The 27271-nt window shown below is 34.0% G+C and overlaps 1 protein-coding gene across 3 annotated transcripts in view; it reads right to left on the bottom strand.

The window, feature by feature from the left end:
* Positions 1-27271, bottom strand: part of GRID2 (glutamate ionotropic receptor delta type subunit 2) — a 1331224-nt gene that overhangs the window by 370647 nt on the left and 933306 nt on the right. For all 3 annotated transcript variants that reach the window (XM_019741137.3, XM_074323476.2, XM_019741134.3), the window contains exon 9: positions 782-883. In XM_019741137.3, coding sequence (XP_019596696.3) covers positions 782-883 — 102 coding nt within the window. The remainder of the gene's footprint in view (positions 1-781; positions 884-27271) is intronic.

Raw genomic sequence — 27271 nt, 5'->3', positions numbered from 1 at the left:
GAGAATGCATGTCTCCATGCTCTATGGCTATTTACACAGTACCCATCTGAGTATTTTACTGTTTAAGAATATCTCTGTTAATATCTTATTTCATATGTTTATTGTGAAAGAAAATAATAATGTGTAAATTAATAACAGTTACCATTTATTGAATTTTTAACAAGTTAATGGAATTATTTCACAAGTATAATCCATTTAATATTCATAGAATCACTAAATGATAAGCACTATAAAGAGAATCATATCTATTTTATTTATCAGTGTCCCCAGTAATCAGCACTGAGCTTGAATACAGTTTATACTCAATAAATATTGATTCAACAATTGGATGGTCTTTCTGTTGAAGTAGGTTCTTCCAAGAAAAATATTGGCTTAGTCTGCTAGTGTTTTAGTGTTACTGAATGTACAACTTTAATCAAATTACCCTTGTTTGGAATGGTTATCTACATTCATGTATACTCTAGGGTTTCAGTGAGAGAATGACTAAAGCATACCCTCACTTTAGCATGTGTAGGAAACTGTGGAAGGAGGAAATCAAGCACAACATGTCTAAGAATGCTACTGACAAAAGCACTGTAATTAAAAGAAAAGCCTGCAAAAACCTGATTCTGATCTACATAAACCGAAGGCTGGAAAAATGTAACCATTAAAAATATCTTAGAACAGCATCAAGATTTCTTAAATCTCTTTTAAGATGATGGTATCAGTTAATAAAACATAAAGAAATGAAGGATAAACTAACCTTTAGAAGGCAAAACCACAAGGCTTGGATCTCACTTACCAGAACGGTCACCACACGGAGAACCACTCCACGCATGTTATTCTCCAGTTTCTTGTCAGTCAGTGACCCATTCAGCCCTGTGACAGGATTCCAGCACCCAAGCTGAAAGATAAAATAGCTTAGTCACTTTTCTGCCTGAAGAACAGTCCAATGACCTATGTATAGATCTTTCAGAGAACTGTGTGATACATCTGGTATAATTGATACAGGAAGGGCCCGGGGCAGGTTTTCCTTTTCAATAGCAAATGAAGCAATCAGAAATGCCATTTCCTGCTTTTAAACATCATCATATGGATATGACAGTACCCAGCGTGTTTTACGAGACTTGCTGAGGACATTTGACTTAATGAGGAGTTATAAATACACCAAACATGCAGTCCCAGTAATGCACTAATTGGAAAAATAATAGCACATATAATTCTAGCATAACGTCTGTTCTAATATATCAATACTGCAAAAGTTAGATTTTCTTACAGTTTCCATAGTTTTAATTAGATCTTATACTGCTTTCACTGGGGAAAAAACAGAAGATTTTTAATGTGGTTAGAAGGATTACTGCTTTTATTTGAGGAAAAATCATATATATGGCTTTGTTGTTGTCAAGTATTCACACATAAAACAGTATCATTTCCCTTTTTTGTCAGTGCTATCAATTTGCTTGGAAAATGTTGGCAGCAGCCTTTCCCTTAACGTCTCCCTATGATTCACTGCTCTTTACTCTCCAAAATACTGGTTTAATTTTACATCCTCATGTAGTTCTTATCTCTTGTAATATCCAAATCTGAGGGCTCCCGGTTTTAAAATTACTGCTTATAAATCACAACAGGATAAAAATGGATGACTCTCAATTCAGAAATAAGGAGAAAAGAGAGATGCTGTGACTTGAATTAGTAGATAACGGCTTAAGAAGCAAAGCTGCAAGGAGAACACTGTAATGCATATCTTGGGAAGAAATGTCATGCTATTAATCCTGATAGCAGATCCATGAGCCTTCACATTTGGGAACCTATTCCACATTTGCATGCTTTAAAAATGTGACAAACCTTTAGTCATATTCAGAGACTGTTTTGATTAACTGAATGTTTATAGGCGCACATGGTTATTTGTGCTCTTCCTCCTGAAGACTGTGATTTATTTCCTTGTATTTCATTGTGTTTGTGGCTTCCAAAGTCGTCAACATACTGGCAAGTCTCCCTTACTAACGATTTAGGTGCTTCCTATTAAAACTCAAGTTTCTCTTTGAGCTCTCCAAAAGGTGTTTAATTAAGAAAACTAAAATGTACGTAATATATCGTAAGAGAAGGAGATATCACAGTGTAAACAAAAAGTCAGCTTTTCTGTATTAAATAATTTGGAAAAGCCTGCTAATTGTTGGTTTCAACTGTAAAAGCAGATTAAATTCATACAATGATATGTCGTTCTTAGTTACATAAAAAGTCTAATTAAAACTTAGATCCAATTAGCAGATCCAAATGTGTTGAAAGTCTAATTATCAGAGATATTGTAGTCCTCTTGCCAAAGTTAAAACCTTATGAAATTTCTTTTGAGCTTTTGTTCTCTTTTGAGGTCAACTAAAGTCTATCCTCATTACATTCCTTGATGTGCACTTTTTCTTAATTAGTTCTTTAATATTTTATTTTCCTAGACTAAACCATGTTGGTGGAAAAAGTGATCTCCAGCATTAAATGAAGAACTAAATTTGCAATGTGCTATTCACATTTTGCAATCATATTACTTAATTTTTAGCTGAATGAATAGCTTTTACTACATCATCTTGTTCAGGGTAAGTATGTCTAAGCTGCCAAAGTAAAAACAGAAATTTTCTTTTTTTCTCCCATTGAGGATTTTTTTTTCTTTTTTAAGTTTGGTTAACTTACTGTCAATTTGCTTAAATAAATGACATCTATTAGTGCCAACTTGACCATAGTATTTAGGTGTATTGACTAGTCAAAATATTTACTACAAGAATAAACAAGACTGCTGAGCAGTTTGTTTCAACAATGCGCTGCACAAATATTTTACAATATATAATTTCCAGCTTCTTACTTTTGCCTTCCTTTAAATATTACCGAATATTGTCAATGGTTTAGAAATTCTGTCTAAGAAAGCACTCTAGTATTGTGGGGTCTGAAATAACAATAATGAAAAGTATTTAGAGTAGGTATATCTTGTCTTCATACCTAAGCAATGACTTAAACATTATTTGTACCATAAACGATGTTTCTTATTCCTTTTTTCTTTTTATTCACACCGATTCTTCCAATGAACATGTCTTTACTAACCCCTCTTCTTTCTTTGGCCCTTTGGAGAATTACTTTATTTTTTCATCCCTAGATAAATGCTCCAACTAATTCATTTTTTCATGACTCTGACTTTCTGGTTTAGCAATTGTTAATTCTTGGTCAAGTGTCCCAAGCCAATCAAAATCTTTCCTTGAAGTTTTATTTTTAATATCATGTATGTGCATAGTGGGTAAGTCAATAAGTTGATATGAAGTACTCATGGCTTTTTTTTTTTTTTTTTTTTTTTTTAATGTTTGGCCAGATTCTCTCATAGATATTACAAGGCATATAATTTTCCCCTCTGCTTAATGAAGCTTTTTCACTTTTCTATTTCCTCCCTCCCTTCCTTCTTTTCTTTCTCTTTTTCTATCAGACTCACATGTCTTTTGATCATAGCACTAGTAAGGCTGTTCCTGTTCTTACAAAGAGCAGTCTGGATTTTAGGATTGGTGACTCCTTTTACTGAACTCAGTTCCTCCTTCATATGCACAAACCCCAATACTTAGTGTTAGCTGTGGGCACAAAGAACTAGGATGTTCAGAGACTGAATTTTGAGGTAGAGAAAATTTAAGATACATATTCTCTGGAAAAATAGAAACAAATTACATCTACTCATCACATATCAACGTTGGGCATAACAACAAAACAATTATTAAGAAAGCTACATAATACTTATCTCCTATATTGGATAGAACTGTTTCTTTCACATTTTTGGGAATGCTTTCTATGTGTCAACCATGTTACTGAGCTTTTCATACATGATCTCATTTAGGGCTCAAAATAACTTTATGAGAAGGTGCTGTTACCATTAGTACTTTATAAGCATAGAAAGTAAGGACTCAACTAAGGTCATGTATCCACTAAGAGAGGAAACTAGGATTTAAATTAGTACTTTTTAAAGCCGAGATGCAGGGTTTCTAATTGCAGTGCTGTTTTATAGCTTACAAATTCTTTACATCAACATGATCTGTTTAAAGTAGGTAGAGAAGATATTATTCCTATTTTTATAGTCAAGGGAATTGAGACTCAGAACTATTAAGTGGCTGGCTCAATATAATAGCTAGTGCATTTACATTTTGGCAATAGAAGTTAAAAGGCAAAATCATCATAATCGTCATTTTTATAAAAGTTATAACATATACATAGTACATAGAATGTGCTAATCATCTGAGAGTTTTACTTATATTAATTAATTTACTTATCAAAACCACCCTATGAGAAAAGTATCATTGTTGCCCCCATTTTACAGAAGGGGAAACTGAGTATCAAGAGATTCCGCTCCTTCCACTGTGTTATCTTTTATCCACTTAACCTGTCAAGAGGTATTGCGTAAAATTAAGAAAGTAGTAGAAAAATTAAGTGGCTAAGATAAGAGAGTCTCAAAAATATTTCTGGAAATCTCTACTTTGTTTGACCAACTTACTAAATATAGGTGTGGCACAGATTTTATTTACCCTACGGTCTGCTGATGCTTCTCAAAATGTATACCAAAGAGGAAGTAAACAACAGCAACACATAAAGGAAATGTTGAATATACCCTTTTTAGGGAAAGATTTTTCAAGTTTTGTAATTCTTTAACTTCTGTTCATATCCATTCATCTCCCGGAGGTTCACTTCAAGCTATTCTGTTTTATTGTAATAACTCTTCCAATAATAAGCAATAAAAATGAGTTAGATTCACATAGATCCAAATTGAATTTGTATCTACAATGGGTCATATTCCCTGAAGCATAGCAAGATTGACAGGCATAGTGTTTGATGAAAACTAGAAGAATTTCACTTACGTTCAAGTGTGAGGCTTATCTAACAACTTCCCTGGTTTCATTGTTTGAAATTTTATTAACTTGACTTCTCTGCTATGTGGAGAAGGTTGTTTATGTCTGGTTGTGTTTTTGTTTCTGTTTTTTATTGTATTTTTTTAAAACAATGAGGCCAGAGGCTAATAAAGATAATGCACGCAAAATAAAGATAATGCACACAAAATCTCTCAATACTATCTGTTCAGTTGAACACTTCCTAAGAAATAATAAAAGTGGCCCCTGCAGCAATGAGATTTACAGAAAGTTATACCGCTGATGTCAAAACAAGATTCACTATCGTCCATGGCCTGACAGTCTATGGAAAATTTAGAAGGTATGAAAAAAATAAAGAGCATTTCAATTTCCTTTCAATTACATTATATCGATTTCCTATAGTATTTTCTGGTTATTGCCAAAAGTCATCTTAAAAGCTTAAAAATGCTTAATGCTTTAATTATTTCCTTCATTGGAGCTTTAGCAATAATAATCTTGTAGCTTTCTGTTAAAAATCAATGTAATATCTTGTGTTCAACAAACTGGTTGATGTATTTGCATGAGAATAGTAGTATGCGCCTAACATTACGTGTTATATAATTAGTAAAACCGAGATTTAGATATTTACTTTTCCCCTCAATGTTTTCATTTTTGTCTATGGGCTTTAAAGAATGACGTTTGACTTACATCACTATTTTTCGGGCAGTGTTACAATGTCAAAAAGAGCTGAACTGTTCAACTTTAATTTTACGCTCAATAGCTTGTAGGCTCTAATAACAGGAGTCAAGAGAGCTCTTAATTGGATACCAAATGGAATTCCCTACATTTATTAGCTTGTATTCATATGGAACAAATGAAGCCTGGCTATAGTACCAAATCTCTAGCTGCAGGACACAAAATACCCACTACGCTGGGGGCTGTGTGTTCCCAGCCACTACATTTCCTTTATTTGCTTTCTCAGCCTTCAGAGGAAAAGAGGGAACAACAAAGGTGTAGGCAAAGTAGCTGAAGGCCAACTGTTTAGAAATGTACAACATGTATTTGGTAGATATGACTCTGTAATGGATTAAAAGTATAAACATTAAATTAAAATACATATGGCAGGTTGATTCCAGAACATGTTTTATAGTTAAATTGGCATGTTTTCCTCTTTGACATGTATAAGAATGCACTGTGCCAGTAATTGCTCCAATAATAATTTATTTTATGGAATTTCCACCCATAAAATAGGTTCAATGTAAAACTTACTCCCTAGAGGATGATTATTCCCTCCTAATTTTCTATTCCTAGTTTGGTCAGTACCATGAAGTAATGGTCATTCTTTGGATTATATAGAATAGCTGTAGCACTTGAGTCTCCTTCAGAATAAAATGTATTTGAAAGTGTCATGCAGGGACTCAGCTCTCGCTCCCCACATAAAAACGCAGGATATGGTGAGGCCACAAAGGAACACAAACGGAGCCATAGATAGGGGAGTCATACCACTATATTTTCGCTGGCGGCTGGGTTGGAGACACAGGGAGCAGGCTCCACACGATGCACAACCTGCCGTCCACTTCTCTCTGCCAACCAACCAACCAACCAAACCCCTAGTGCAGCCACGGCAGTTATATTAGTGGCTAATGGCTAACCGGTAACAGCTGATGACCACCCAGCCACAGCTGATGGCCATCTAATAACCCACCCAGTACCTTCCCACGTGAGGCTGAGAGCCTGGAAACTGCTCTCTGGGACTCTGTCTCTACAAAAGTCAGGGGGAAACAACAACAACAAAAAACCCAAAACAACAAAACACTGGATTCGACCACTTATATATCCCTGTATTTGCTACTGAAAACAAAAAGTTCTCTGCTATATAAAAATGTACACGTACAAGAAGATGAACTTAAATGATTTACACAAATGAAGAATATAAACATGAGAAGCAATGTGTGTGTATGTATATATATATATACATATATATGTATAGAATATTTATATATAAGAACATAGCTCAAAGGTGTTCTATGCAGTCATAATAGCCATTCTTAGTTATCAACTGGTATTTAACTGATTTAATGATAATCTGCCATTATTATAAGTTTTCTCTTCTTTTGTAATTCTTGGTGTAAAATTATTATCACCCTATATTAGAGGCAATATATCTAGCAGCTAAAATCAGAAACTCTACAACCAGACTGCTTAAGTTCAAGCACTTGCTCTGACACTGTTGGGTGTGTGTGGTTGGGCCTTTGCTTTCTCTTCTCTCAAAGGAGAATAAAAGTGACATCCTCATAGGGCTGGTGGGACTGTTAACTGACTTAATACCTGTTCAGTGCTTAGATGTGTTCTTGGTACACAAAGGCTAAAAAGATGTTTGTTATTGTTATTCCTACATAATCAGTGTTCTTTTGTTTCTTGCTCAGCCTCATCATCTGGAGTCACTTACTAGTTTTAGTAATGGAATATGCCTCTAAAGCTGTGGTTCTCAGCTTTGGCTGCATAGTTGAGTCACCTGAAGGCTTTAAGAAATTCTGATGCCTCAGCCCAACCACAGAAAAATTAAATCAGAATCTTCAGGGTTGTATTTTTTAACTCAGGCATCAGTATTTTTTAACTCTTTCCAGGTAATTTCAGTCTGTAGCCAAGATTGAAAAAAACAGCTTGAAAACTTTCCCTAACATCCAGGGCATGCAATCTCATAGAATGGCTACTCAACCTTATCAACCAAAGGCATCGAGTTTACTGACTTCCTTTGCAAAAAATAATTAGGGACACTTTCTAAAATAAACAAGTTATTTTATTTTTCTTGTTTTAAATATGATAAGAGACTATAAACTCTGTGAAACCATAACGTTGTACCCCTAGCCCTTTACATAGTATTGGTGTATTGGTATTTAGTAAGTCCTAATAGATAGCTAATAAATGAATGTTTGAATTAAAACTCCTGCTATCCTCTCTACTCTTCTATTATTCTTGTCTGTGGCTCTCTAGTTCTAGCTGAATGCAAAGCAAAACGTCCCCCATGGGAGATTGTGTCCTACTATCATATCGTACCCCTGACAATTTTTGTGATTCTTCAGCGCAATTCCTCAGTCTAAAATTCTACTAGTTTTTGTTTTCTTTCTGATCAGAATATTATTTTTTCTAATAATATGTCAGCATTTAATGATTACAACCTGATAAAAGTGCCTGTATTTTCTCCTTCACTCCGTTCTACCTTGAGGCGATTTAAAGGAGATCTTCATTTTAAAATCATTAGAATTCTCCATCTTCCCTATCTCTTCCATTAAATAGGGGTACGACCTTAATCATCTTTGTGTGCCCTGTGCCTCTTACAGTGTTTTATACAAGACCTGTATGATTTGTCATATTTTACGTTCGTAGTCTCATGTCATACCACATTCACTTTCATTCTTTGAACTCCAAACACACGAGTGGTCCTTCAGTTTCTTGAGTTAGAAATAACCATCCTATTTAAGGATTTAAACATATTTCTCAAGCATTGAAGTGTATCAGAATCACTTTGGGAGTTAAAAAAAAAATCCCAATGCCAAAATCATAACCCATGCCAATTAAATCAGTATTTTGGGGCATGAGGTCCAGTCATCAGTATTTTTTACATTTCTAAGATGATTCCAAAGAATAGCCAAATTTGAGAACCAATGGTTTTATAAATATACAGTTTTCCTCGATCGGAAGAATGTTAGACACCTACTATTATTCAATATTTTGCAGAATTCACTTTTACTCAGCCTTTAGAACTCAATGTAAACATCTATAACTTAAGGTAAACTTTCCCTGACCGCCTGTCCGGACCCACAGGGTAGCTCATGTCACTCCAATACAGCATCGTGTTCCACTCTTTTATAGTAATATTACAGTTAAATCTTTTAATCTATATTTTATATGATTAACATTTATTGCACCAATTATCTGTAAGTTTCCAAGGCAACAGGAAAAAATACTGTTTTCTCTCTCCCTTTATTAAATACATAATTCCTGGCACAAAGTGGGTCTTCAATTTTTACTGAGTACTAAACAAATTTAGGTGACTTTTAAACATGAAACTCAATACATTTTGCAGTGATTGTTGATTGTTTCTTAAATGATGCCTTAAATGAAGTTCTCAATATACAAGACAAGACATTGTACTGCCAGCTAATAGCTGAGCTTTTCTTTCTTTCTTTTTTACTTTTTTCTTAATTAGGAATGTGGATGAACAACTCTCATCTTCCTGGGTACAGAAAGAGTGAGCTCTGCATAATAAAGGTTAAGAAATACTTTTCAGAAGTCTTCAAAATAAGGAATGATGATATTGCCTAACTCTGTAAAGAATAAAATGAGTTGTAGTAGAGCTCTAGTTTGAACAATTATATGACAACAACACTAGCAATACTAAAAATAAGAGTAATATGTAACCTCTGATAAATGCCTCTTATATACCAGGCCTCATTTTAAGGCTTGTACCTATACTATCTCACTACAAAATACCCATAAAATAGGAACTTTTGGTGATGAAACATTACCCATCTAGGAGAAAGCCCTCTCAAGAAAACAGAATCCTCTTTGAAGAGTCGAGCTCCTGGCTCAAAAGCAATGAATGATCATTTAAGCCTGACATAGGCAATTACGAAGACTTTACCTGGCAGGTCTGTGGAAAGGAGTTGCAGTGAAGAACTCAGGTCCCTTTGACTGGCTATGTTTGTATGCAATATCTGCATGCTGAGCCCAGCAACCTCCATTCAGAGGACCCTCTAATGGAGCCCTGGGCTGAGGCCTCCCCCAAGTGTTCGGGAGAAGGGGTACCCTTGAGGACACTTTCCTCCATTCTGTCTTAATACTCAATACTTTTCCATTCCTATCCTTTCCCTTCTGCCTCCCCACCTAGCCTCCAGGTCCCTAAAACTGAAAGAGCCTTTTGACCAGGGTTCCCTTCACCAGTGAGATGATTCTCCACATCTCTGCTGGTACAACTGACCCTTGCTTGGTGCCATTCTTTGAGGGAAAATGAGAAGACTGGGGGAGCAAGGACCTTCTCTCAAGGCTTGCTTTTCCTATGGCAGTAACTGTATACAGGTTTAATTGTTACTTTTCATTTTGACTTGTCTTAATCGACTATTACCACACCTGGCAGCTCAGTTCTCCCCAGCTCAGCTCTTGACATCTCTCATTTTATAATGATGGTTTACATTTAATGAAGACTTCCTATGAGGCAGGCACTGTGCCAAAGCTTGACTATCGTTTAATTTACTTTTTTTTTGCTATAATCTGATCAGGCAGATACTATAATTTTCCTAATTTTAACACATGAGGAAATTGAGGACTTGAGAATTTAATTGACCTGTTGTTCTAGGTCATTCAGCTGGCAACTGAAATAGCTAGGATTTGAAACCAGGCATTTTGGCCCCAGAACCCACTAGGTCATTTAGACCTCAATCAATAACATACTTTTTCAGAGAAGAATAGAGTAAGTGGCACAGAGACAGTCCTAATGGGCTTTGAGTTCTTATTTCTCTAGATTAGCTCTATTTGTGTTTTGGGGTCCTCGAGAAGTTGAAATCGTCTTATTGAAAAACAACAACAAAAAAAACAACAGAAAAAACACACCTCTTTTTTTGGCTCAACTATTGAAATTGAGTTTCTAGCATATGGAACCAAATGATGTGTAGCTAATATACATGGACATTGCTAGATTTTGTGAATATATTCTATAACTAAGTCAATGTAGGAAAAGGTAGATAATTGTTGAAAGAGTAGGCAAACAGTAAAAAGCACTGGACTGACTGTTCGAAGTCCTAGGTTTTATTTCAAGTAAGAATCAACCTTTTTGAATCTTAGCATCTTCATCTGAAAATGAAATGGTTTGTTAATGTAAATGAATTCTAAACTCTTTTCTCACAACTCACAGCTTATTAGTGATTGTGTCTATTTTGTGGATAGTTTCTTATGAAATGAGCAAACCAATTTAAAAAGTACATGAAGTCAATACAGATTAATAGTGATAAAGGGGAAACTAATAGAATTATTTACATTCCTCTATTAAACTGCAGGTCCCAAAAGGCACAGATTTTGCCTGTTTTATTTAGTGACGCATACCAAGCACCTATACAGTTCACATACAATAAATATTTGTTGAATGAATGAATACGTGTTATTTTCCCCAAAGGATAAATTAAATCTCAGTGCCTAGAGGATTTTGTAGCCTGCAGGTTTTATCTCAAGGTGAGGGATCAATCAGCTAATCTCATAAAATCCTGTCTAACTTTGTGATTGTACAATTGTTAAATATGACTGCTATATATCAAGACTCAGTCCTGTGATAGTCAAAAGAGAATTTCACATTCAAATTTTCCAAATAACTCTCACTATAAGCAGTGCAATCAGCCATTGCAATCAGTTTATCTGATTCTCATGCTAACATGACACTTATCTAGGTCACTGTGTAATTTCTTCCTTCCCAGCTCCCTCTTTATCAGATGGCTGTTCCTGTGCTCAAAATGTGGATGGAGTGCTTGGGTTTCATTGGGTAATGAATCATCAGGTGATTGGCTATGTCTCTGAGCATTCTTACCAGCTTTGAAGACAATTTTTTATTTCATTGTGGAATATTGCAAACATTTAAACAATTGAGACTCCGATACATCAGGCATGTTTAAAAATGTTAACATATTTTAAAAAAAAGAGATGTTATTTCTTTGTGGATTCGATAAGAATGAGAAAAGTCAGGAGTATTTGGAAAAGGAAAGGGTTAACTGATCACAATAATCTTCAAGAGATTTAGCAATAAATAATCTAATGGATACTAATATAACACTATGCATAGTGTAAATACATTATTCTCCTATCACTCAACATTATAATCAAGAGGCTATTTATTAAATACCTGTTGTGCTTGTGTTATGGCATATAGGGAAACAGAATACCATCTTTCACCTCAAGAGTTTGTGATCTTTTTGAAATGACAAAGCAGGAAATTGTTTTAAAAGAAAAAACAACAAATGCCATCAGGCAGTATATTACTAAATTCCAAAAGACCAAAATAAATAAGTGCTCTGTATTTAAAGAAGGTAGATATCTGTGAGAAAGGATAAGACTTTATCAAAAACTGATTAGAAAAAGCAGAGCACTGTATAGTAGTCTGTCTGCCAGATGGCCAGAGGTAACTCCTCTTACGCCTGTGTATGCTTACCAAGCCTTCATCAAGTGATCGAGTACATTCCACCTCTTCCTGAATCTGAGTTAATTCTGTGACTTGCTTTCACCAGTAGAATGTGGCAGAAGGGACAATATATGATTTCTGGGCCTGGGCATTTAGAGATCTTATAGCTTTTATTGTCTCATTTTTGGAAACCAACAATTAAGTAAGAAAAAGGCTGGGCTAGAATAATGAATAATGAGAGACTATGTGGTAAGAGAAAGGAGTCACATGGAAGAGAACTAGAGACCCCAGCCAACAGCCAGCACCAAGGCCCCAAACATGAGATGCCATCTTGGATGCTCTACTCCCAACTGAGCTATCCCAATGAACACTATGTGGAGCAGAGGTGATCCATCCTATTGAGCTCTGCCTGAATACCAGACCCACAGCATCCTTGGAAATATTATACAATAGATTTGTTTGTTTGTTTGTTTGTTTTGAATGGCTGTTTCCTTTTATTTTATTTTTATTTTTATTAGTTTCAGGTGTACTGAACAATATACTAGTTAGACATTTACACCCCTCACAAAGTGATAACCCCTCTCCCTCAATCTATGCCTCTGACATCGTATATAGCTGTTACAGAATAGAGACAATAGATTTGTTTTAAGCCAATTTAAGTTATGGAGTGTTTAGTTATACAATAATAAATGAGACAAATGGCTTAAGGAAATCAATGGTCACCTTTGCCTCTAAAACTGACTGGACACTCAATTCTTCTTCTATAGGCAATAGGGAATTGTACATATTTGTACATATATGAGGGATATTCCTTCATTTCCCCAATACTTTCCTTTATGCCTTAAAACTTTAAAAAAAATATTTCCCTGTTACAATTGAGATAGGCATTTCTATATACACTTTCATCTTTGTGGTACCTGATGGAAACACTTTCAAAATTGTCTATGCTTTGGAAAATAAGGCAAATTAGATCATGATCTGTTTCTTATAGCTGCCATAACAAATTACACACTTAGTAGTTTAAAACAGTAGAAATTTGTTTTGTCACAGTTCCAGAGGACAGATCTGAAATCAAGGAGTTGGCAGGGCCATGATGTCTCCAAAGGCTCTCAAGGAAACTCTTTCCTTGCCTCTACCAGTTTCTGGTGGCTTCAGGCATTTCTTAACTTATGGCTGTGTACTTTTTATCTCTGCATCCATCTTTGCATGGCCATCGACTCTTCTCCTTTCTCTGTTTCAAATCTTTGCCTTTCCCCTATACGGATACTTGTCATTGGATTTATGGCCCACTTGGATAATCTATGAAATTCTTACCTGAATTATACCTACAAACAACTTTTTTTTTTTCCAAATAAGGTCACATTCATATGGTCCGGGGTTAGTTCCTGGACACTTTTTTTTTTTTTTTTTTTATGGTGTGTTTGCGGGGGTGGGTATTTTACCACATATGGATGACAGTTCTAAATTCTCATTTTAGTATCAAGCTTTTTACCAGGCCTATTTAGTTAAAACACCATTTCTTTGTGGAAAGATATAATTTTATGAGTTCTGTACCTGTTGGGGACAATTGATTTTCTGTATATATTGATTAATTTAAATTTCCTCAAATTAGAATTGTGAAAGCGTTTGCCAAACAGTAATGAGTTTGTTCCTGCAGTGCCTCTCAAATAAGTCTCTCTTGGTACCACTCACTATGTGGGGCATTATCCTAGAATTTAGTCACTTATTTGCCTATTTCCCCAGTACAAATTTTAGCTCCTTGATAGCTGGAGTTGTATTTTTATTCATTATAATACATTCAGCACTTTTGTATCACTGATATACAGTAGACAATTAATAAACGGTTTTGATTCAAAATATTTGTTTCTTTATCCTCAATATATTGCACTTGGTTTAATAGATGTATGAGTTGGCTTATTATCCCTTAGCCATACACAGATGCATTTTGGATGTACCTTTTTTTCTGCCATGGAGAAAAACAGTAAAGAGATACAGAAAAAAAAAAAAAAAAGAAAAAGACCTCTCACTTATTTACAATAATCTATCTTTGGCTTTCTAAAGCCACCGTAGAAAATGGAAGGGACAGAATAAACTATATGTGATTATCTACAATCAGACATAGATCCTAAAATCAGAGTGAGTAAAAGTGCACCCACCTCAAATATTTTTAAATAACTTTTACAGTTTGTATTTTTATCAATTTATTAATTAGTCAACATTTTGGTTGATCCTTAATTATTATATATTTAAATATATACTTTATCCTTTTTATAATAGCAAATAAAAAGATGGAATAAACTTTTAATAAAAATTGGTCATTTATGTTATATATAATAAAATCTTACTATGAAAACATAATTTTCCCATAGGTTTGCCTACTATATACTCTCTGTAAACATATGCATCTCTTAAGACATCTTTCCTTAATGTAGAAAATCAATAACCAGGTATCATTCGTGTCTTGACAATAATAATTCAGATTATAGGTTACTGAGGATGTACTCATTAATGAATCTTGGCCTTCTGTACACAGTAGGAATTATTCAGGAGGTAACAGGAAGTCTCACAAGGGATTTTCTGCCGAACTGAGGAAATGTTTTTCAGTTGGAAGCTTACTCAAGAAGTCATCCTTCCAGAAAACAAACTAACCTTTCTCCAATATCACAGAAGAATAAAGCACCAGATACATAAAGGTTTCAAGCCAAAGAATAGAGACACAGATTCAGACGAGACACTTGGGCAGTATTAGAATATTTGGGATGAAAATTTAAAATGTAGGCAGACTGAAACTGAGACCATTCTCTTAGTCATACGTTTTGAGGAGTATCTCTAACTCTTTAATAAAAATACATTTAAAAATCAATAATAGAATTCCATCACATATATTTATGAATTTCATGAATCACATAGTAAAAGGTATGGAATTTTGTTATCATTGTGACTTAATTTATCAATGATTCCCTTTACTAAATTAATAAAAATCCCAAGTAAATGAACCTGGAAGAAGCTGATTAACTTATAATAACAATTAGAGAAATACATATAGATAAGAACCTTCCCTTATATGATGCAGCTTTAACAAGGTTCATTTTTCAGGAATATTGACTCAGTCAATATTGGACCTTACTGTATAATCCTCTGCTAAAATTGGAGATATCAGCTGCTTTTCTTTTTGTGAAAACCATTTTGGAGATTTATTGAAATCTAAATTCAATTTCAAAAACTATTAATTTGGCTAAAAAATAAAGTCTCTGGATTTAAACATATGTGTATTAAATTATTTTCAAAACACAGATATACAGAAAATAGACTTAGAATTCTGTCCAAGATATGAATTTTTGAGAAAAAATATCTATAACAGTCATTGTATCTACCATTTATGGAGGGCTGACTGTGCACCTGAAACTGCTGAATGTTTACATTCATTATTTCATTTAATCTTAATCACAAAGCCCTCTGAGTTTTAAACTGTTTATTTAAGCCTTACAAAATTAGTGAAATTTTATAATTTTTCACCTGAAAATTGAAATTACATATGTGGTAATCAAATGATAGATATAGAACAATTTTGTCTTCTATTCTATTCTTGTTCATTTCATACACATGTAATCAGAAGGATATCCTCTTTTCTGAAATGATTTTTAAAATGCAAAGTTATTGAGGAAAATATTAGGTTGATGCAAAAGCAATTGCTGTTTTTGCAATTTTTAACCTTTTAAACTGCAATTACTTTTGCACCAACCTAATAAAATAGAAACTGGATTTTGAAATTCACTTTGGTTTTGACAAAGCTATTTTCTAACCCAGACGTAAAAAAAACAAACAAAAAAACCCCCAAAACAAACAAACAAAAACACTTTTGAAATACTTCAAACATTATCTCAGTCCTAGAAAGTATTATCGCAATAGATTATGTAATCAAACTAATAGCTGGATTAGACATATTTTGAAATATATTTGGGACCGAAGGGGATACAATGATATGCACTATTGTGTGAAGTCTAAATTTATTGAGCTGAATTCTATCAGATAAACATCTACACAGGTTACCACAAGTGACAAGAACAGTGTGCCTGATGTGGGTAGCATGAGTGTTTAATACTCATATAAGGCAGTTAGTTGGAGAGCAGAAACACTTGCCTTCTACAAGAACTTACTCTCCTAACCTCAGCCAGCTCTCTAATGCACATAATTAGCCTTACAAAGAGAACTCAAGGGACAGAATGACTCACCAAAACTCATCGTTACTGCAGGGGGAAAAAAAAAGAAAGAAAAACTGAAAAGATGTACCAACTACCATTTTGTGAACACTTAAAAAATTTAAAATGCCTGCCCAACCTTTTATTATGGAAAATTTCTCTGTGTGTTTCTCTGTGGAAAATTTCTTTTTTATATGTGTATACATATACACATACACATATACATAGAATTGAATCATAAACCTAAGTACTCATCAACCTGATTAAGCAATTATCACCTTATTTTCAATCGCATTAATTTATACACTCTTACCCTTTTCTGCCACCATCCTTGTCAGATTTATTTTAAAACAAACCCCATACATTACATAATTTTATTTCTAACGATTTAGTCTATAGCTCTTAAAATTGAGAAATCTTTTAAAGCACAATTATGGTATTATTATCATGCTCCCTAAAATATATAATAATTTCTCAATATTATCAACTATCTAGTCAATATTCAAGTTGTCCTTATTTATTCACATTAGGAGCCATTTTTCACCATAGTTAATATGTCCCTTGAGTCTTTTTATTAACGGGTTCTTCATTCATCTATCTTCATTTGTTCCTTCAATTTATGTGTCAAAGAAAAATTAATCATATTTTCTATAGTTTCCCAAGGTCTGGATTGTGCTGATTAAATCCCTCTGTGTCACTTGACATGTTTCTCTGTCCATTGTATTTTCCATAAATTAGAAAATCCATCAGATTGATCAAATTCAGTGTAATATGTGGCAAGAGTTTGGTATGGTGTACTTTAAACAGAAGGCACATAATATTTGTCTCCTTCTCTGTTAGTAATATTATCAGCTATTTTTGTTCATTTATTACTTTCAGTAGTCTTACGGGCTGAAATGTGTTCTCTTAAAATTTACATGTTGAAGCCCAGTACCTCAGAAGTGCCTCTATTTGGAGACAAATCCTTTAAAGACGTAAGTAAGGTTAAATAAAGTCATATGAGTAACTCTTAATCCAATCAGACTCATTTCCTTGTAGGAGGAGGAGATTAGGACATGCAAAGAGACACCAGGGATACAATGCACAAGGGAAAAACCAAGTGAGGACACAGTGAGAAGGTGGCCATCTGCAAGCCAAAGAGAGAAGCCTCAGAAAAGACCAAACCTGCTGACACCTTGAGGTTGGACTTCCAGTCTTCAGAACTCTAAGAAAATAAATTTCTGTTGTTTAAGCTACTCAGTGGGTTCAACTTTGTTATAGCTGCTCTGGCCAACTAATATAACTAGTGATGGCAAAATGCCAATATTTTAATTCTATCATTTCTTCTTCATTATGAGGAATACTTTAACAAAGAAAAAAAATATTTTTGACATTAATTATTTGGTTAACATGTGGTGAGGTTTGTCTTTAGAAAACACAAATTGGTTTATCAGCCTTCTCTAAAGAAGGATACAGATTTCCCTGCTACCCAAAAGTAGAGCATTCCTATGAAAACTTTCATAAGCCAAAATGCTGTAAAGTGAATAAGCAATTACCATTAATTTATATGAAAATATTTATGACCTTTCCTAGACCCAAAAATAACCTATAAAATCATACCAAGTATAATTAATTATGTCCAGTTTTACATTAAGCATAATACCCTTACAAGCTCTCTTAGGCTTTCCAGATACATTTTGCTAATGGATGCACAAAGAAAGGAGATGGAGCACAGATGCTCACTAGCACAGTTCAAAGCTCTGGTGAATTGATGCTGAGATGTGAGTGTGGTTCCTGGGGAAGGAACCTGGAGGGGCCCCTCTCACTGTCTGGGGTGCTCGCTGCTTCTGTAATAGCTTCTGCAAAGCGAACGCTGAACTTTTTTCACTTTTTACCTTTTGGTCATAAAAGTGAAAAACCCTCTTTGGATTTCAAAACAGGTAATAATGTAGGTCTTTTGTAAATGGAAAGTGGCGTGATGTGAACTTTCACAATGCACAGGATACATGTATATTATCACAATGCATTATTTAAATATATTTGGTGGTGAAATAGTAAGGGCTCTGGTTTTCTTCCCTGAAATTAACCTTGGAAGAACTACATAGATTTCAGAAACATGTACAACAGCACTGTGAGAAACTTCTGGGAAGGGGAAGCATATATTGAAGTGGAGTGTCTGGAGTATATGTAGTTGCAACCTGGGGAGATGGCAATAAAAAGCAGCAATAAAAAGGACAGATTCAAGTATTTTAAATTCAGCTTCTGCATCTTCCATGTGTGGACTTGGAATAGCATTGCCTGGCTATTCCCTGCAGAAATTAGACATAAGTTACTCATAGCACTGATTAATTTATTTGGGGTGGGGGTAACATAAAAAGAAGAGAAGTACAAAATTTATGCTGGGATATGGAATTGAAAAAAGCAGATACAGGTTGAGCAGCTTTACACATTCACTTCTCCACTCTTACTCCATCCAGACCTCTAGGGAATTACAATTCAGTGATAATTACCATTGAATAGCTGCTCTGTCCTTAAATTTTTAACAACTTATTTTTGGTGTGGTGGCAAAGAAAAGTGAAAACTGTGGTTTTACGGTATGTAGAGTTCTCTTCCCTAGGGCTCATCCTTTTTCTTGATCTTACCAAAAACAACAGATGATAAAGTGACTATCCCTTACCTATTATGAGAAAAGTATGTTCTCAGATGAATATGAGCCCACAAGCTAAAATAATTTTGCACCTGATGATTCAAAAGAAAGTACAACCACCTGGACAACATATTGTCAAGACTGTGAAGAGTATCAGAATTTACCCTACTTGCCAGCTAACGCATTACCTTGCCATAATCTCATAATGTTAGCAGAAGACATGAGATTCCCGGGTCAGAGTCAAATAACTTTCTCATTGCAATAGCAGTATCTGCATTGACACCAGTTTCTCAAGGTGATACAAAGAGGGCCAGGTGATGTCTGCATAAGCACTGTGTTGTACTACAGGTGAGAAAACCTGAGCTTAGGGAACCTAAATCTTTTATAACAGGAAATAAGCATGCCTGCCCTTTGCTCCTGAGGGAGACATCATCTTTATTATACTGGACACTAAACAAATCTACCCTTCGCGGTGGAGAAAGACACTATTTCTATCTTCAATGTCTGTTTCCCATACAAACAAACTTGAAAGATTATTTTAAATAGAGGCAGTCAGTCCATAAATTCATGAAAGGTGCAAAAACATAAAAAGACCATGAAAATCTCCCAACAGATATACAATGTGAAGCTTTTACAGAAAAAAACAATGACCCAGATTTCATAAGAAGAATATTTCAGGAGCTAAAGAAATGATGAGCTATATGAAACAAACATAAAACTTAAAAAAAAGAGAAAAGTTTAACTATTGATATATAGCATGACATATATATATATATATATATATATATATATATATATATATATAAAACCTATTTTTGTGTGTGTGTGTCTTATTACATGTACCTTTCTTAAGATGTGCTATTTAGAACTTAGGCCTAAAAATATGATGTAAACTAACTTGCCAACTGGAATATTTTATGGTTTCATTTTGAGGGCATAATTACTTATGGGAATTTTAATTAAAATGTTTACTTTGTAGATACTCTCTATTTCCAGGTGTGAATTATGATGTGTACTCTATGTCTTCTTTGTTTCCACAAATAATACACTTTTGAACTTTGAGGAAATTTCTGAACATACTTAGACAAGAACATATGCTACTCAACTGTACATTCAATAAATTGTGCATATTTGTCCAACCTGATGAGAACAAAACTCACAGAATTAACTTGAAAATAAATATTTTAAAAGTACAAAATTAACATGTTTTTAAGGAAGTTAACTCCTACCACACACCTTCCTTCCATATATATATATATATATATATATATATATATATATATATATATATATATAGTTGTAAAGAAAAAGGTCATAAATATCTACAATGTGCCTTTATTTTTTAAGAATTATACATGACAGGATGAAAACTATCCATTTCTGGATAGAGTAATCTCCAGAGATGTATTTATGAGAGTTTTCTGGGGGATTTAAAATGACTCTTAACTGACAAAGGTCAAAGTAAATACCAATTTTTTAAAATGGTAAACAAGCAAACAAAAACAAGACTATCTGGCAAAACTCAAACCACTAGTTAGAACATACCAACCAAATAAATATTGATCTAGCTATTTTTGTACCCTATGTTTTAGGATAAGTACAATGACTTAGTGCCCTATTTCCTCCACCTAGTGATCAATTATTCCTTTATAATTGATTGGTAACACAAAGGGTCATTAAGTATGAAACAACCAGGACACTGTGAACACTCCTGCTATTAGTTTCCTTACATGTGGGTCATTGTTATCCTGCATTGATTCTGAAATGGTGAAGTGATTTAATCAAAACGTGCTGCATCGATTGGAACCTGAATCTGAAGCCTAATATGACATTTCATTGCCTTCCTTAGGCACAAAGAAAAACACATTTTAAAAATATAATATCACTTAAAATGCATTTTGTTCATGTACGTGACAACATCTGTTGGAGTTATAATGACCTAACTTGACAGTGCAATATACCTGTCCTAAGTATTTAAGTGGAAAATGACATATAATAGATTCATGATGGGTTTTAAACCAAGAATTGGCATGGAAACAACAATTTTCCACTTACAACAATACATGATAGCATGAAACTACCCTAATAAGCCTTCTGTATTATAGGTAAATCTTTGAAAATGTAGCTATTGTTTCATGCATTTCTAAATCTATGTCATTGCAAATACTTTTACTATTTAAACAAAATCAATTTGTTACATACTTTAGCGGTCTCCCCAAATCACATTCTTCATTTGAATTACAGAACAACAAAAATGATTTTTTGAATATTTTCTCAATTCTCCCAAGCGTAGTACATTGCCAGTACCAGCCAAGTTGCATAGCAGAGAAATTGATTAATTATATACAATGGATGCTTTAGGTATTAAGGTGAATTTTCTGGGTGAGCAACCCTCCTAGGGCAAACCACCACAGCAAAGATTCACTTAGAGAATTCATGCTCCCTATGTTAATTCAGATTTGGGGAAATAAACAGACCCATTATCAAGAAAAAAGCCCTTTGGAGTACAAAGATGTATAAGACATAGTTCCTGGTTCAAAACTGATAACATTTTGTTGGAGAGATAATAAATGAATATAAGTCTATAAGTCATATTCTGCATAACTGCACTATATACTGATATAAATGGTTACTACATTGTAACATGAAGAGGTAAAGTTGATAAATCCTGTTACCATTTGTCAGCGCAGAAATAGAATTAAAGGGAATTTTTTTTCTAGGTAGCTGTAGGGGAGAAGTGGTATTTGGACTATGAAGATGGAGTGAATAAGAACAAAATATGGCAGAAAAATTCTAGTTTGAAGACTAGCAGAAACAAAAACACAGTTTTAAGTGTGATAAATATTAGTAAATTCTGAGGTAAGAAGGGGTTAAAGCGATAGCAAATGGATCCTGTGGGGAAATGATGAGAACTAAGGCTAAATACAGAAGGTAAGGTGAACACCCATATGTCCACTGCTAAGCCTAATAGGGAATAGGATGGCTTGTTGGAGGCATTTGGGCAGAGGAGTAATATATTATATACCTCTCTAATAATTAGTGCTGGTTGAGATATATATATATATATATATATATATATATATATATATATATATATATATATTCTATACATGTTTTCAAAGTTATCTTACAAACTGGGCATTATCAGTGAGGCTCTCAGAAATTACACCATCTCCTGGTATGTGGTCATATAACTGGTCTGTGGTATATCTACCATTGTACTGCAGAAAGATCTGTCTGGTTCCAATGCTTTTAAAACACACAACATCCATGATGAAATCAGTATTTATGAAAGATTAACTTGGAAGCAGAATGGAAATGCAATGAAGGGCGAAGACACTGGAGGCGCAGAAACCATTAAGTGAGTCCTCCCACCAGTGATGAAGGCCCAAAGGGAAGAGCAAAAGAACAAGAAAGCAATTAATAAAGTAATTAAAATTTAAAGAATAATAGAGAAGATTAAGATACTTAGTTATGGAATGCAAGAGAGGACAGAACAACATGGAAAAATTTGTAGTCAGGGAAGCGGAAATAGTAAAAAGGTAAGAATAGTAATAAAAATAATTATTATTCAAATTCCCACTATCAGGTGTGCATATATAGTTCCATTCCCTGAAAAGTCCTCCTCTTCCTTTTCTAGTTGTCAAATTACTTGAAGACCTAACTCAAAATTAATTTCTTGGTGTAAAAATTTCTTTGACACTCCTTGGAAGGATGAATCACTCCTGAGATTCTTAATATTTACATATTGTTAATTTATCATGTTACATTATATTGTTACCTTGGTTTACTTGTATTTCTTTAACATTATACAATGAGGGCATTGAAGGCAGGGGCCATCTCTTACACTTATATTAAAATATAAAGTGTACTTTTACATACTTATGTGATTTTTAATTCCAAAAGAAGTATATGATAATTATATCATCAACACATAGAAAATCAGAAAGGAAAGCAAAGCCTCTTTTAAATGCAGAATTTATTTTTCTTAATTTAGTTGGAATTATAACATTTAGCATTTTTTAAATATAGTCTGGTTATTACACCATATCTTCAGCGCACTATCCCACCTCTATTTTCAGTTGTGGTATTTAATCTCTGCATCAGTATTTGGCTTGTGAATCCTGAAAGATCAGGTATGTCCATCCTCTGACCAGAGTGATTGGTTCAAAGATGGGACAGTGATCCAAACAGAACTTTCCAGTCATCCCTGGAACAACTGGGAAAGAGGCATCCCCTTTATGCTGGGATTGTTAAATATGAGGACAGTGTCAAGAGTTGTAGGTTAGTCACCACATGGGGAAAGTCTAGAATGAAGCCAAAAGAGAGGAAGAACAGAGCGTGAGTAATGGGGTCAGATGCACAGTATCCTAATGACACTGTTGGGTCCCCTAAATTCAACTGTACCTGGAGCCTGCTGTCCTCCTGGGCTTTCCAATTGTATAACACAGGAAGGCTCTTTTTTTGCTTACACTCTAAATTGGTTTACTTCAAGCAACTTTAATAGTCTTGAGAAATAAAATGCTTTTTGCCGTTAATATTAAAAGATAAGTATTTCTTAAAGTTCCATTTTGGAATTACCACGCTTATGTAGTACCTGTAATGACTCAATGCATGTATTCTGAATCACCATTTCAATGTACCTTCCCATCTTATCGTAGGTGATATGGCAAATCGATTTCCTTGTTCTAGATAAAGTTTGCTTAATTCTTTAACCATATTTATAATCATTTATAATTATAAAACAAATACAGGTAAATCATGTCATTTAAATGTATCAAAGGCTTTCATTTAAATTCGTTTAGTTCATCAGAGGTTTATAACCTTCTACTGTGTGCCAGGAACCATGAAAGCAATGGGGGACATAAAGATAGAGAAGACCCAGAACTGCCTTCAAGGTAGTTGCAGCCTAAACTATAAATCACACAGGCAAATAAACATAATAAAACATGACACACACAGTATTAGAGCTACATATAAAGAGTTATGAGGATAAAGCATAAAGAGTAGGGAAATTGACCGAAAAAAAGTAATATTTGACTTGAGCCTTAATAGCTCTGCAGAAAGTTTTAAAGTAGAAAAGAGAGGAAGAGTACCATAGTTTCTGAGAATAATATGAGCAACTGCAGTATAGGAAGTATTCAAGGAACAGCAACTCTGTGTGACTGGAACATCAGGGAAGTGTGTGTGTGTGCGCGCACAGTATTAAACAGTAAGGAAGGAATGGTAAGTGATAAAGCTGCAGACAAGGGCAGAGATGAACAATTTATGAGAAGGACTTGCATGCTCTTAAAAGAAGACTGGTCTTCATGTATACATCTGAAAGCTAGAGACATTAAATAGAGAACAAAATACGATCTGTACTTGACAAATATACGTATTTTCTGTTTGTGTAAAGGTGAATGATAAGGTCAAGGATAAGTGCAGAACATCAATTAGGAGGATAAATTATTTGGGCTTAACTAAAGGAATTTCAGTGAGGATTAATAGAAAGGGGACGCACGTGAGACCACTTCAGAAACAGAAACAATAGGCTTTTGTGCCAGATTGCAAAGCAGAATGAAGAGAATGTGGAGATGACTATCTGGATCCTAATTTGGAACAAATAGACAGATGACATTTTTATAACCCTGTTTTCCTAAACTGGAAAACACCTTGATTCTGCTATAAGTGCCATTTGTGTTTGTAAAATATTTATTAAAAGAAAAGGAGATGGCTCTGTGTATATATTAATGCAGTGATAGAAACCTAATTTTAAGAGCTTAATATAACATGTTTGTAGTAAGGAATCATGGCTACCCAGAGATATCTAATTTTAATCCCTGGAATTTGTAAATGTTACCTTATTTGGAGAAAGGGTCTTTGAAGATGCAATTAAATTAAGGATTCGGGGATGAGAGTATTACCCTCATCCAATGGCAACTATCCTTATAAGAGTGAGGCAGTGAGATATCTGACAGACAGAAGAGGAGGCAACAAGGCCATGGAGGGATGTGATGTTGCCATAAATCAGAATGCCTGCAGTCACCAGAAACTGAAAGAAGGGGAAAAAAAAATGTTTTTTACCCTAAAGTCTCCACAGGGAGTTCAGCCCTGCTGACATCTTGATTTAGAACTTCAGAACTATGAGAAATTTTTGTTGTTTTAAGTCACTCAGTTGGTAATTTGTTAAGGCAGCCACAGGAACTAATATATTCTGCTTTAATCTTGTGTGGGATCTGCCACAAAATCAAAAATAGTGCACAGATAAGGTATATAAAAAATATGTGTTAAATGAATGTAACCTAAACTTTGTCTGTCTCTCTCTGTCGATGGAATCTACACTATATTCTAAATTATTAAAAATTTGCCAACTCACTAACCCTGGGAAAGAACAGAAATCTTCAAATTTTTCTAACTTATCTTCTTATTTTTGCATGCTTAATTTATAGTAAAACTAATCCAGATTAATTATAGTTTTATTTTAATTTTAACTGAATATCTCATTTACCTAACAGCCGACTAGCTTTTCATTAGCATGAAATACTTACTTTGAGAATGTTTATTTTTACACTTAACTATACTTCATCTAGATATATTAAAATATTTTTATTTCTAAAAATAATTTTCAATGATCTATACAGTCTTATCAAATTATTCCCAGAGTTAAGAATGTGATTATTTCCACTTCCTTAAAATTCTCCCTTTCCTCTCCTGCCCAACAGCTTCCAGAGACAGCCAGTTTTCAAGTTATATTTCGGATGATGGTAAATAGTAGTTACAACTTCATCTATATCCTCTAGCTAAGAATTCACCATCACTTTCTCATTTGGTATAAATTATAGCTACTAACTAGGTTGCCTTACTGAAACATTACTTGGTTAACTTTGTGTTCTAACTGGTTTTGAGAAATTCCATAGTTTGAAGGTCTTCAAGCATTGACACTTCATAGAATTACCTTTTTATGATAAAAAGATGAAAGCTTTAAACAAAATTGTATTGTTTTCTTGTCTAAAATAAATTCATGTCTTTATATAGTTTTTCTGTAATCATTGGTGTCTCCGGATAAATTATCTGCTCTAATTCAATCAACCTTATGTTATTCTTTTTCCTAAAGATAATGAAACATTTCGTGGTAACTCAACCTAAGACCCACACCTATGACATTTAACTGAAGAGCTCACCGAGTTCATTAGTTCATTGACATTAATCAACACTCTTCTTTGTATTTCCTTTCAACCAGCTTACATTTAATTTAACAGTGTTTTTCAAGCCAACTCAAATTAATTTTGCAATCAAAATTTCACATGGCATTGTCTCTAGTACTTTGCTAAAAGTCAAGATGTATTACATCTATTCCACTCTGTTCATTTACTAAAGCTGTAAGGCTATCAAAAAAGTAACCAGCTTTGTCTGGCACAATTTGCTTTGTATTAGCCTATTTATTCTATTATTTCTTCTATGGCTGTGCTTTCCTTTCTCAGGTTATTTTAAAATAAGCATGTGTTAGCATTTTCAGAATAATTTTCCATTTTATGTACTTTCTTATTTTAATAAACAAAATTAATTACATTTAGAAATAAATTAGTCATTTTTATTAAAACATTTATAAATATTGAAAAAAGTATTAAATTTAAGGTAAAGAGAGGTAACTAAACTTTTAAAATTGCATGAATCGGTGGACTCAACTTACAGTGACTGGGTCTGAGACTTAATTTAACACTAGCTGGATCTGATACAATTCTTCCAATTATCCATTTTAGTAATTCCCAGGATGGTTTTAACAGAAACATTTTTTTTTTTAAATGCCACAGGCCCCATAACTCAGCTTAGGGAAACATATGTGATAAATTCTCATAGAATGTCTCTTCACTGAATTGATATTTGCAATGATTCAAAAGCATATGCACTTCATCTGTATGTTTCATATTCCATCCTCTTAACCAAAACAGGGAATATTAACCTAAGGAAACAATCAATATACTTTGATTCTCTGTATATTATGTAGTTGTTTTGATTATGCCTAACACTAGGTTATATATACACATATATAACCTTTATTAGCCATACACATTCTTTTTCAAGTTAGCACAAGGAAACCAGAAATATACTTTGATTCTCCCTATATCATATATCCCCTTTGATGATGACTAATTTTAGGTTGCAAGAGCAGACTAATTTTAGGTTGCATGAACAGAAAAGCAGTCAGACATCCTGAGCTATGTGAGAACTATTTTCCTTAATAATCGGAGCCCTTGTCTTGCCCGCCTACCTCTGCCTTCTCAGTTTCTTTCTTTCTGCAAACATTCAGAGATTATTACTCCAAGACGGAGCCATGGCAAGGTTAAGGAAGTAGTGAAGGTTAGATGATGATGGTTTTGAACTTAGAAGCTTAGTTACTTCATGATAAGTGGTGTAAACCAGGTGGTGCCTGGAATAAATGCTATGCCATAATCAGACAAATTAAGTT

Source organism: Rhinolophus sinicus, chromosome 1 (genome assembly GCF_057876585.1).
Source record: "Rhinolophus sinicus isolate RSI-liver-muscle chromosome 1, RSI-T2T, whole genome shotgun sequence".
NCBI classification, from domain to species: Eukaryota; Metazoa; Chordata; class Mammalia; order Chiroptera; family Rhinolophidae; genus Rhinolophus; species Rhinolophus sinicus.
The sequence above is the reverse complement of the archived record's forward strand: the minus strand, read 5'-3'. Positions and strand labels throughout refer to the sequence as shown.